This window comes from Dermacentor variabilis, chromosome 2, assembly GCF_050947875.1.
Source record: "Dermacentor variabilis isolate Ectoservices chromosome 2, ASM5094787v1, whole genome shotgun sequence".
Lineage (NCBI taxonomy): Eukaryota > Metazoa > Arthropoda > Arachnida > Ixodida > Ixodidae > Dermacentor > Dermacentor variabilis.
In genome coordinates this window covers 98,681,483-98,695,308 of record NC_134569.1, presented here as the reverse complement: position 1 = coordinate 98,695,308, position 13,826 = coordinate 98,681,483, and the positions used below count along the sequence as shown (strand labels likewise).

The 13,826-nt window shown below is 45.1% G+C and overlaps 1 protein-coding gene across 5 annotated transcripts in view; it reads right to left on the bottom strand.

Moving 5' to 3' along the window:
• Window positions 1–13,826, bottom strand: part of LOC142572359 (calcitonin gene-related peptide type 1 receptor-like) — a 357,475-nt gene that overhangs the window by 51,064 nt on the left and 292,585 nt on the right. For all 5 annotated transcript variants that reach the window (XR_012826054.1, XM_075681422.1, XM_075681420.1 and 2 more), the window contains 4 exons: window positions 9,538–9,666; window positions 8,661–8,839; window positions 6,391–6,593; window positions 3,710–3,835 (listed from right to left, as the gene is read on the bottom strand). Coding sequence is in view for 4 of the 5 variants with exons in the window: in XM_075681422.1 (XP_075537537.1) it covers window positions 3,710–3,835; window positions 6,391–6,593; window positions 8,661–8,839; window positions 9,538–9,579 (550 nt within the window). In the remaining variant the exon portion in view is untranslated. The remainder of the gene's footprint in view (window positions 1–3,709; window positions 3,836–6,390; window positions 6,594–8,660; window positions 8,840–9,537; window positions 9,667–13,826) is intronic.

Below are 13,826 nucleotides of genomic sequence, written 5' to 3'. Positions count from 1 at the left end.
TGTAATTCGCCCTCTCTTGTTTCTTCTATAATGAAGAACACCAGCTGTCACTTTTTCATGTCACAGAAATGTCGTAAGTCCACACGATTTGTATAACACTTTAGCAACGGCTGAGAAGCATCGGGGAGCCTTTCAGGGCGTACATGCACCAAACATGTAAGGAGATATACGTGTGCGCTGTTTATCACGAGACAAGGGCTATCTAGGCCCGCAATTGAAGAAGCGTCTTCCCTCGGACGACGGCTTTCGGCGCATGCCGTCGACTGGACGAGCCGGCATGTCGTTCCCTTAGACGGTGTTGTTTGGGGCATTTAGTTTCGCGTAGACGCACCAGCACAACGTCCATATACGTCATGTGTGCTATGTGCCTGTGTAAGCGCTGCCGTTTCGGATGTCTCGGGCTTTCTCACTTATAGGCTGGGTGTTTTGATTTGTTCGCAGAAGATAGGCGAGAACATTAAACGTCGCCTTGAGAAATATGTGAGTTAAACGAAGTGACCGATTGAATTAACAATAGAGGATAGCGCATTCGCCCGCAATAACTCACGCATTACGAAGTGCGAAGGTAGAGTATTCAGAAACGGAGACGGAGGTTCACGCACTAACTTTCAAACGCGACGAGAACAATTTCCTGTAGTGGGCTAAACAGAGAGCATGTAATCAATGAAACATAATTAATTAGAAATTTGTCTACTTTGAACGAAATACGCGATGCCCGCAAATAATACCTTTCTGACGTTTCTTTTTCTTCTACTTGAGCATACTTGCTCACTCAACAAATCTAATACTAAGCCATCATCATCATCAGCCTGGTTATGCCCACTGCAGGGCAAAGGCCTCTCCCATACTTCTCCAGCTACCCCGGTCATGTACTAATTGTGGCCATGTCGTCCCTGCAAACTTCTTAACCTCATCCGCCCACCTAACTTTCTGTCGCCCCCTGCTACGCTTCCCTTCCCTTGGAATCCAGTCTGTAACCCTTAATGACCATCGGTTATCCTCCCTCCTCATTACATGTCCTGCCCATGCCCCCCCCCCCCTTTCTTTTTCTTGATTTCAACTGAGATGTCCTTAACTCGCGTTTGTTCCCTAACCCAATCTGCCCTTTCCTTATCCCTTAACGTTACACCCATCATTCTTCTTTCCATAGCTCGTTGCGTCGTCCTCAATTTAAGTAGAACCCTTCTCGTAAGCCTCCAGGTTTCTGCCCCGTACGTGAGTACTGGTAAGACACAGCTATTATACACTTTTCTCTTGAGGGATAATGGCAACCTGCTGTTCATGATCTGAGAGTGCCTGCCAAACGCACCCCAGCCCATTCTTATTCTTCTGATTATTTCCGTCTCATGATCCGGATCCGCAGTCACTACCTGTCCTAAGTAGATGTATTCCCTTACCACTTCCAGTGCCTCGTTACCTATCGTAAACTGCTGTTCTCTTCCGAGACTGTTAAACATTACTTTAGTTTTCTGCAGATTCTGCAGAACTAAGTAGTTATGCATAATCTTTAATGGCAACGATGGCATGTAAATGCTTCATCGGAAGGAATGGTGGCTAAAAAAGACGGCTTATCACGGCTACGTTATTGCTTCCTTGCACAAACTGGCGATGTATTCAACCGATTTCCAGCTGAGATCCCCGCTGATATTAAAATGGCGGAGAGATAATCCCGAAACTAGTCGTGCACGCTAGGAAATTAACAAACGCATATTGCAAGCAAATTTGCCACCGATGCAGTTTCTCTGGTGCATCAAGCAATCGCGAGATGACACAGCTTGCTGCTGTGACAGCCCTTATATCCACTTTCGGGATACTTCACCGTGCTGCTCACTCAAGGTGCAGCGAAGCATTTCACGTGTAGAGTACCAGAGTTAGGTCGTATACTTTCATTAGGGACGTGGCGAATAGCAACATATTCAAATTAATCTAAATGGGAGTATTCAATAAAAGTGTTAGGAGCTAGAAAACGTAACTATCTTTTGAAATATCAAAGAAGCGAACACGCCAGGTGCTACGGGCTCCCTAATAAACTCTAATAGATGATATTGTTCATTGACTGTGCCTGCAGGTAGAAGCTAATGATGATGCATTAAACTGGATGGCATATGCATTAGCAAGAACTGGACGCTCGCTACAGTCTGTGGGATTATAAAAGCCACAATAATTAAACGAAGGCTTGGCCAACGACGTATGTGCATGCCAGAAGTATGGTTACATATTAGTCTATGAAGATACTAATAGTGCTCCTAAATATAGCACCGATTATATAACGCACCACACCGCAACTAGACTTGAATTTAAATAAACAAACATATTAAATCATTCGGAGGATTAAAAACCAAAACGCTTTAGTTTGTCATCTATGACCTCCGCAAAAAGAAAAAAAGATAAAGAAGGAAGAGAATTTACTCGTTTGCTCGTTTGGTTGCTCACGGACCTTGCTCTTTTCGTGGTAGCAACGTATCCTGTGTCATTCGGTGAGGATACGTTCGGTGAATAACTGTTCCTAAATTTGAAATTCAGAGATAAGAAAAAGGAAATTGAAAGTGGCCGCAAAGACAACTTGACACCGTCTGGTTTCATTTCCCGTTTCCTTAATACTTCTGCGTTTCAATTTAAAGAAAAGCTATTATTTTCCCCTGTGCTTGCCTTGCCTCCCTTGTCTGCTTGCTTGGTGCCATAATAAGTTAAAAAAAACGAGTTTCTCGTTTTTTTCTTATTTGGATTGCCTCGTTCACTATATGCAGTCTTGCACAAACAGCCATGGATATTAATGTGGCTTACGTTAAAGGACGGTACAAGAGGGTTCGTTAAATCGCTGTCCCTTAGGCTATTCCAGGACCCAGTCATGGTAACACGCTCACTCTAGAAACAGAGGGAGAACTGGGATGCCCTTTTCTTGGAGTAAGTGCTTGCGCCATATTCAAGTCCGAGTTTGGAATGGCGTTGTACGTTTCAAGGTGTATACGAGCTCCGATTGCGCGCAGGCAGAATGAATATAATTAAGGATCGAAATACCGGTGCCACGCTGGCTTCTCCGCTTTATAAAACGCGATGTCGACATCGAACTGTGAGCTGAAGGGCGTGCGATGGACGCAAAGGGCAAACATTAAATCCAGTTAGAGGAAAAAAAGAAAATTCCCATTTAGAACCTTTTCTTCATTTCTGTATCATAGAAACCGAAGCTAAGACATGGCCTATTATCGAAGAGGCTGACGGCCAAACCTTTCTCTTTCAATTGCTCTCTAAATCTGTAACCCTGACGTGGTCACAGTGAAATGTATTAAATTTTCGGTTCTTCATGTAATTTAGTTCTCCTCATTTTGGTCGGGAAGCGCCTACAGTAGCCACCTTTTGTTATCAGAAATTTACGAATAAAACACCTTTTTTATGAATATACAACTAGCTTCGCTCAGACGTTGCCGCAGTCTATGGCTTCACGACAATCTATTCATAGGAATTTAATGTGGCGTGAAGACACGCCGTTTAAGGTTCATTTTCATTCTTTAGAGGAGGAAGGTTGAAAGAGGAGGGGGTGCACAATAAATCTCCCGCTTTCGGCATCAGTGGTTTAGCTCATCTCTGGCAGCGCACTCTAACAACCAAGATTACCATAATTCTGTATCTCTGCGCCTATTTCTAAGATGCCCGCGACATTCTGAGCAACTTGGCGACAACAATCGGGTTCGTGCTGGGTCACAGGGCTTACTGATGCACTGCGGCGTCTCGGTGATGAAGTACGCGTGCGCTGGACATGGCTTCTGCACGGTTGTCCCGGCCGGAGTGTCCTTGTAGCATGTCCAGCCATCCCACGTGGCGGGACAGTGAAGTCCATCTGCGCGCAGGAAGGGTAAGGGAAGAGTGATAAGGAAAAGGCGAGGAAGGTTAACAAGGCTGGAGCCCGGTTATAATTGGCTACCCTGGACTAGAGGAACGGGCAAAGAGGAGAGAATGGGAAGAAGTAGAGAAGACTAGTCCGCAGCATGCTCGCACACACTTGTATAGTCCAGTGTGTCACGTGCCGACATGCAAACGAGGAAGACATTCAAGAACGTAAGCACGCTTGAGCAGGCCTGTTGTACGCACACTAAACACGAGAGCACACAGTGGTGAGCACGCCTTCTCTTTCCGACCCTCATGTAAACGCATTTACTTGTAAATTAGTGACAGTTATTTATTGAATACTGCCGGTATCAAATGCCCAAGCAGGAGAGCGAAGAAATACAGAATGTAGCAACAACGAAGCGTCCACAATAACACTTTTATGTTATAGCAAAATTATAATAGTTCGAAATACAAAAGCAGTTCTATTGGTGAAAGTAATGAATGATACAATGTCTAAAGTATTTTTTTCGACACCACTGTATTGCAGGAAAAGAAAAAAAACATTAGAAATAATTGTGCAGTGGAACATATAGCTTTAATAGAGTGAACACATGCACGTGGAAGCGTCTTCCATTCTGCAAGTGTTCGGGGAGACAAGGAGAACCTCAACATATAATTGTTATGGCAAAGTACAGTGTTAAAGCCAGAGGACGAGTCTGGGAGGTTTGCCCGATTGTTTATGGCCTTATATTTCAGGCAGCGTTGAGGACGAGATTGCGATTAAACAGTACGCACACAAACATTCTCTTTGTCAGCTTGAACTGTTTATTAAGCAGCTAATAAGTGATTTGTGCGCAATATTTGGTGTTCGTCTGCGGCTGTAATATGTTACCTACAAAGAAATGTAAAGAAAGTTAACACCTTATTGTTTATGAGTTCTTTCTATAAAGAAACGCATTCACTGAAACATCCTGTATACGTCTTTTTCCTTGCGCTGTTGTACAGCTTCAAGTAGGCTTCACGGAAGCAATGTCACACGAAACCGCTTGCTCCCTGCTCCCTAGTGTGAAATGATACATGGGTAACGGCACTTAGCCCCATGCGGTAAGTACAGTACTCGAAAATTGAAACGCGAGCAGCAACAAATGGCGACAAACGCGTTTTACGCGTAATTACATAAAAGAGCCACGTGTAATAGTTCTGTAGATGGTTTATAAGCATCGAGTAGAACTCAAGGATATTTTTTTGGAGGCTGTATATTAGGCCACTGTTACTAATGCTGGTGAGCCAGGAAACAAAAACAACGCGTTAAAGTAATTACCGAATTGTTCGCGTTTCAATTCTTTTGAGCACTGCAATTCACACGATTCGTGGCTATCAGGGAGTCATGCACGCTACTCTGCAGGATCACTAGCAGCTGCCTAACTCCGCATTGTAAATATACCCCCCCCCCACACACACACACACACACTTTACTGCCACTCGTTGTCTGCCATTTTGATTCGAGTGACCGTGTAATAATATTTCTCGTATATCCAAGAAGAAAGGGAGGTAGCCAGCATCATTCATTATGTCAGCTTCTTCGGTGCGCTCGTTTAATAAAACAAGCCATTTTTTGTGGCTGATCGAGAAATGGAACTTGAGTGAGAACCATCTAAATGTGTAAGTAACAGCAACCTCCATCGAAGAATGCATGTTGAGAAGTTGGCTCTGGTGCACAGCATACGCGTCCTCCGCAAAGCACTGCTTTCGCGTTTAACGGGGGTGTGCGAGAACAGCATAAGAGCCTCGATTATGCAGATAAAGAAAAAAAAAAGAAAACTGAAAACTGAAAACTGAGCTTACGATAAACGCCACATTTCTATGAATAGGGGCAGCTCGGATGAGCCTTGAGTTGAAATTAACAGAGTAAAACTCATTTGCGCATGTGAAATAAATGACATGCCATTGTTGGCAGGGGAAAAATCGAACCGCACAGCTCAAACACGAATGCACACACTGACGTACCAATTTTTCTAGCGCATATTAATGTGCCTGCTATTTGTTTTTCCTCCAAGAAGCAGTCTTACAGAAGCGCCAAAGTCTTAATTAAGGGCAGCAATACGTCCCCTACCTTGCGCGCCGTCTTCGAGCACTACTGTTCTAGTTTTTCTTTTTAAAGAGACGCTCTCATTCTCAAAACTCTTCCACATGCAGCGACGTTCTTGCTCTTCTTTCTACATTTAATGACATATCACCACGTTTCTTGCTTCTTAGAAAGCGCACAATTATGCAATGGACGCTAGGTATCGAAGTTCACCCTCAGTTGCACGTGCCTGTTTCATCAGCACAGGAGTTCTCGCTTGCGTTCTCTCCAATTTTGTGCGCTACATCAATAAGCTGCTATCAGCCGGAACCATTTTTTTCCCTTCTAGTTTGATTTGTCTCCGGCTGAAGTTGTGCAATGAATTGAGGCTCTTTTGTTTTTTCACGTTAAATATACCGGTGAGGGTGACTGCTGCCTGTTTATAGTATTGCTTACAGTTCTTTCGTCTCGATGTCGTGCGAGTTAACCTTAGGGCATACCTTTTGTCATACTCAGTCCGGCCTGATCGTCCGCAATCATCTCCTGGCAGCAATCGCGCGCCGCCTGACAGCAGCTCTTCCAGCGGCCGGCATAGAGCCCCTTCTTGAAGGTCTCCAGAACCTGAACGTCGCTGTCGTTGCCGTACGGCTGGAAGCACTCACCTTCGCATTCGCCTCGACAGAGCCAACCTCTGCGGCAATACCTGGACGAAGTGAAGAAACCGAGAAGCCCGTCACTTTGTCAGAAATAGAAGCGCATCAGCATCGCTGTATAAAGGCAAATTTCTGGAAAGCTTGGTTTTGTGTGAAACAGATAAGGCCCGACCACCAAAGCCTTCATTGTGTGACGAGAATTAAAATTTACGTTTCTCGAGAAAGTGCAGATAGAGTCATCGAGAAAGAAAGATCCCAAGCTAAGTGTCACCCGGCGGGGCCACGTGCGTAGAGTGTACAGACAAAGAAGTGAAGCAAACAAATAAGAAACATCAAGCTCAAAGGACGAGGCCTTATTGAGGTCCAAGTGTATTTGTGCACTAGACATGAAATTAGACGTTACATGCACAAGCTAACTCGGTCGATATGGCAAAGCCGCTGCGTCGTGACTTCTTCATAGAAGTTACCGTGCAAGAATGTGGAAATGTAGGCAATAATTAAGACGGTGCCAGTGTGAACTCTCTCTCTCTTTCAACACACAAGCACACTTTTGTTTAAAATCCGGCAGCTGAGCTCGCAGCTGTGTCCCTAGGGTTAGGTCACTGAAAATTGTGACCTCAGCTATATCATTGCCAGCGCCGTACCTTCGCCTCATTAGCCGCTAAAGCATTACTTGACATACGCGGACTGATTCAGATTAACCGTCTGCTAGGACATCAGGACGGAAAAATCGATATGAACGCAATCCGAGACAGGAAGGTCCTGCTGGTTTACACAGAAGTGATATGCACGAGTTCACATTTTTATATCAGATTTAGTTACCCCCCTTCTCTAAATTTCTCACTATCGTGACAATTTCGTGTCCTTCTGAATATCGTAAGAACGCCATCACTCTGAACCAGAAAGCCTTCCATGAAGGGCTAATGCCTTCAACCTTGAACAAACTCTCTGTGGTTCAAGCCCATGACGAATTAAGCACGTACTTGTAGTGCGGTAAAACAGGGGTGAGAGCGGCAAATAGTGCTCCTGGAAAGTCAACTGCCACTGGTAAACCAGCCCTACTTGATATGCCCTTCAAGCACATCGATGGAACTGCTGACCTATGCATGAGTTGCGACTTGATAATTTATCAATGCCTAATCAGCCATCGCAAATCGACCTAAATTTCTTTACAGATTTAGAGGCTCCTGAACATTACTTCATCAGTTTCGACTGTTTCGTAGCTGATGCCCCCCTCCCACATTTCTTTCTTTTTTCCAGGGGGGGGGGGGGTCTTAATTAAAAAAAGATGGTTTTCGCTGTGTTTTTGAACCCAAGATTTCAGAAATTAGTGCCTTGCTTCACATAGTGAAGAGATCAGCAGAATGGCATAAATGGAACAGGCATAAATGGCACGTTTGAGTGGACGCTTTCCAGCGTTGCAAAGTGCACTCGTAGCGGGGTTTACATTCGCATGGTCGAAATCGAGATATCGGGACACATTCCTGACGCAATTAATGGGCGCAGAATAATTAATGTGCGCAAGAAACAAACAAAGCATGAAAGAAAAAAGAAAAGGGGTGGACACCCCTTTCTTCTGTCGTGCTTTTCTTTTTCACTTCATAATTACGTCAAGTATGCACCAACTAGGCCCTCAGCAAGCCCTTTCACGGAAAACAAACATTCGCCTGGTTGATTCAGAGAGCCACTCCCCATCCGAGAGCGCCCGCAGGCGCCCTCACCTTCTGGCTGAGAGCGCGTCCGCGAACCGTCGAAATTCCCATCACGTGGTGCCGCCGACTCCTCTGGGAGTGACCGAACGGTCCCTTAGGACATGTTGTCTCCGGCTCAAAAACTCGAGAGGCCTCTGCACTGCTGCAAACTGAGTCGGAGTGCGGTAATGACGAGTTTCGTTTCGAGCAACGGACAAAAACTGACAACGACAACAGAAAGAACACGGGTCACTTGTCGTCGTCAGTTTGTGCGACTGTTCGAAGTGCGCGGTTTCTTCCAGATCACCCGGTTACCTATTTTTTTTTTACAGGAACGAGTTCAAATGGGGGTGCCATAAGATAGCCACTGCGCAGGTTCCCAAATGGTACAGCGACTGAATCGAAATAGGTTGTGCTGGTGCCTACGTGAGCCTGGAGGCATTCTTGAAGGCCAGGCTGGGCATGTACTTGTAGCAACGCGCAGATGTGAGCCTGCTGAACACGTGCGGCTCCAGGTACAGCTGGCTCTCCATGCGGCACGTGCCGGGAACCTTTTCGTGCGGGTTCCTCCGCGCCGAGACCACGCACACTGCTCCAGCCGCCAGCTGCGAGTGAGGAGCAATAAGCGAGATCAATAGAATTTTGACCCATGAAAGACCGCGACCCGAAAAAGGCAACAAAGCGGCTCTTACAGCCACACTACACTTTCTTATTTAATGCGTTGCCTCGAGCATAGTTGCATCCTGCAATATTCTTCGACATCTGATGCCTCTAGATTTGTCGAAAATGTTCGGCCGCTCCAGAATGGTCGGGATCCTTTGCGACGACTTATCTTTGCTCTAAGAATTGGACGGGAAATAAACATTACGTGGCTCTCGCTGCACTCAAAGCAGACAACGTGCTTTTTTGTGGCTAAGAAGTGGAGAGAAAAAAAGAATATCGGTACAAAGACAATGTTTAAATCCATGGGTGCTTTTGGTGATACAAATAACCTTCGGGTCAAGTGTGAATGTGAGTGTGACTTTTAGCGTCTCACTTTTGTGGTGTCACACATCAGTTTGCCGCCACGTACTTTGCGCCTGATGAAATACGCATGCGTTTACAACAGACGTCCACAAACAATGGCGCTGGCTGCAAGACAAAAATGTACGCTTCATGTAGCACATTCAATAACGTAGAGTTTGCATTCTGGCGCATGGATATTCTCAGAATTTGAAGATCCCGTGAACTTTAATATCGCCAGTAACCGTCAGGTGAGACCGCACGTTAGGGATAAATGCGTGGTATACTGAGCGCCACTCACCAAGGAAGCAAAAAAGTAAATGCGAAGATGCCCGAGTGGCATGCTGTTCTCTGGTGATGACGACGCAACCAGCCTTGGTCCCGTGAGCTGTCTTCTCTTCTTCAGTGCTCAATTCCGCGCACGATGAACCTGAAAAATCAATGACACGGGATAATAATGCACTCAGTCGTACCGTTCTCTCGCGGGATGGAATTACGTCGAAGGAAGAAGTCGTGCAGTGGTTGTCTTTAAAAGGCTAGGAATGCAGTTAAGAATGACTTATTCTACTTCATATACAAGTGATGCGCGGCCGTAACCAGAGCTAAACTGCACACCATTCTTCTTGGCAAAACGTATGAGATGTTGTATTTATACTGGCATACGAGTCAAGGTACTAGAGTCAAGGTATATGAGTCATGACCAAGGATTACAAGTAGGCATCAGGCAGCGTACCAATTTCAGAATCCCGGTCTCCCATGTCGTCCCCATCTACAGCCATATACACCGTAAGGTAGACACCTTTTAAACCTATCAAAACCATGCGATCTTGTGAGTTGAAACCAAAATGCTGGTAGAAATTGCATTTATTATGCAGCGTACGAAACAGCGATGGTCATAGGCGGAGAGTTTTCATTTTACCGTGGGGCGGGGGGGGGGCGACTAGCTTTCCGAACCGCCCCCCTCCCACGCACATAATATGTGTATAGAGGGAAAGAAAGATAATTTCTTGCACTTGAAGAAACTTCGTGTGACGTTGAAGAATTGTGCGCTGAAGTGACGGCGTAATATGAGTATACAGTATACAATATCTCATAGTAGGAGACAGTTCATTTCATAGCCTGAGTCCTCTTGGTGGTGTAATTTTCCTTCGTGTAATTGTCGCATACATAGCAATCACTAATACTGCTTCGCTTTTCCGGCGAAACTGCAGCCTCTCTCTCTTTCTCTCGTTTTCTCTTCTTTGAGTCCGTGTATAAGCGCTGCTGCGCATTGCTGCTGTTGATTTTGATTTTGAGTGAATCCGGCTGGGCCTCATTTCGGTTACTGAGTGAAGTATACAGTGTTTTCCAATTGTTATGCACCAAGCCTTTAAAAAAGAGTATTGGCGTTACTCGAAGAAAACCTAGTGCGTATTGTTTCTAGTAGAGTGGAGTAGCCACCTGTAATTTTTCGCGTACAGAAGTTTAATTCCATAAACGCATTTAATCACCTAACTCGAAAACTACGTCTCTAATTTTGAAAGTGTGAATGAGGCATTTGCAGGCACCCAAAATGACATCTAACTGTGGTGGTTTGAGCGACGCGCTAATTGCGCACTAATTTTTGCCGACTGGTAACGAAACGCCACGAAATATGAAAAATATCAGGTGACCGGGGCACTCCCACCCGCACATAAAGCAGCACCCTCAAATAAGCTGATTAAAAGCAACTGCATTGCCTGTCGCAAACCCGAAGAGACAGCGCATCACCTTGACAATGATACGGAAGTAGCACCAACAGCAGGTTGCGCAGCTTTGGAGCTATTCCTCCCCCTCATTTCTACGTCACATGTATTATCCGTCTCTCAAGGCCGACTGATTACATTGATAACAAAAGCTCCTTGATAACGCGGCCGAAGCGCCGCTCTGACACGCACGAAATGCGAAAAGAAATATAATAGGGAAATATAGAATGTTTCGAATTCCCGGCTTTGCTCGCACCGCATCGGAAGAGTGCACGCGAAGCTATAATTAAATTAAAGTGACCGTTTTATTTTTTATGAAAGTGCATACGTGCTGCAAAAACAGGTTCCTGTCAAAAAATAAAGGCGAAATAAACATAATCAACGTAGCAAGCTGGGCGAGTTGGTGACTGAACATATTCCAAAGGGTAGGCAGCGAAATAAAAATACCGGAAAGTGAGCAACATGTAGGGAAAAGGCAAAACCAATGCGTTCAAGAAAGTAAATATACCATTTGTAAACGAGCCGAATTGGCAATCAGGATGTCTGAAAACAAAAGAGAAAACATCAGATTTCAGTGTGCCCTCATTATCTATGAAATCGCAAGCTTCATTGTACGCCAGCTGCTGCCCAGAGGACGTGTTCGAATAGGTCTCCTTTTGCAGTTACTCGGTGCTGTGTCCCTTTAATGACATCTTCAGTGGCTTTCTTGATGACCGACGCCGGATTCTACGGCAGACATCCGCTATCCTTGCCTTGAACTAATCTGACGTCCGTATCGATCATGCAAGCACGATCTTACGTAACCCTAAAGAAAGAAATTGAGTGTAGAGAGGTCAGGTGACCTAACCGGCCAATTTACAGGCTCGTACCTGCCAATCTATTGCGCATGAAAAGTCGCATCCAGCCAATTTCGTGCTCGGCTGCTGCTGTGTTCTGGTGCTCGATCTTGCTGATACTACAAAAGTGCAAGACGTGACAGCGGGACTTCGCTGAGAAACTCGTCCACCACTCCTTCAAGGATTTCGTTCACGTAACGCTGTCCAGTCAGTGTGTGATCGAAGAAGATGGGACCGATTGCAGCACAGGCGTAAATTCCGAACCACAAAGTGAGCGACCACTGGTACGGGTACCGATTGCGCTTTATGGATTGGAGTCTCTCCAGTGGTGTGCATTATGCAAATTTACCTAGGCATTTCTGCGAAAATTGGCTTCATCTGTGCACATGATAATTCTCAAAAAATCCGGTGACGCATCGGCTTTTGCGAGACCCAATTCGAGAAATCTAAACAGTTCCGCAGGTCCCTATTTTCGAAGCGTCGGTGCTGCTTAAGGTGGTACGGATGAAAGGCCGTCGTTTAGAATCCTCCAAACTGATGACTTGGAAATTGGTACCTGGGCGACAACGTCCCGCACGCTAGCATGAGGGTTTGAGGCCAAAAATGCTAGAACATCCGTGCTCAAAGAACATCCGTGCGGAGGACTCAAAGATGGAGTCCTCCGCCGCTGTTTCCTCAAGCTGCCAGTTTGTCTCAGGTTTTCATACTTTCTGATGATAGTCGATTCGTTTGGCCTATGGCCACACTGCATATTTGCGGCCTTCCTCTTGTGGCCATTTGCAGATCTCAAGGCAAGGATCATGTTTACCTTCTGCACATTAGAGAAAGACATGGTGACTGGGACGAAAAAAAACGCACCTTTAAACCTTTGAACTGACGTTGTGAATTCGCTTTTGTCGTGATAGGTTTCGAGGCAAAAAAAAAAGAAGAAACCATTCGTGCACTTTGTCTACGCTAATGAGACAGCTATCACATCTTGCGTCCAACTAACGCCAAATGCGACGTGCTACTTCGGCCGGGGCGCGGCAGATAAGGCACTAGCTCGATCACGATATTTTTCTTTATTTCCTTAATTTTGTTCAGGACAATTCAGAGGGAGCCTGTTCGAGGGCGCTGCTTTATGATGCGGGGGGGGGGGGGGACGTAGTTACGTGGTATTTTTCATTTCTCGTGGGGTTTATCAGTCGGAAAAAAAATAGTACGCAATGAGTACGTCGCTGCAAATACCGCAACCAGATGTCCCGTGGCTGTGCCTTCAAATGCCTCATTGACACTTTGATAATTAGCATAGTACGTCCCGAGTTAGATAATTAACGACAATTACCTAATTACATTTCAGTAACAAAATAGTTACTGGCAGCTACTCCACTCTACTGTCAACAATATGAGCTAGGTTTTCTTCGAGCAACGCATTGCTCGTTTATTTAAATCCTGCTGCATTATGGTTAATTGGGATACCCTGTATATATTTATGGCCTTTGCATGCAAGTGACGATGTTTCCGTCTCTAATAAATGTTGTAAGTTATTAGAAATGTTTTTTTTTCACGAGTCGTTAGCATTGCTTACTAGAAAAAGAAGCAAAACTGAGACATACAACACTCACGTGCATTTCACACGTCATTGATAAAAGACTCTGCCGAGGAGGTAACTAAGTCTCTCGGTTTGTTTCATGGTCAAGAAAGCAGGCAATGCTACTTGAAGCGTGGTGAACATACAACAACATATCATTCTCTAGGCGTAGGCTATCAATATCTTTAGAAATAATTCTTAATATGTACCTCCATCTCTTTCAAAAATATAATAAACTCTGTCCTGTGTGTACATACAAAAATATTGTGCATGCGCATGGTGTTTACAGTGGAAATTTAAAACAATGCTGAAGTGAAAAATGCATATGAGGCGGCCAACGCTACTGCTTCTAATGCCCGTGTCCTCCTATTGTCAGAATTTGCAGAAATAAACGAAAGTATGAACTAAAAGCCGTGCACGTCCCCGCCAACAATGATGCAGTAAGCTACTAGCCCCAGTG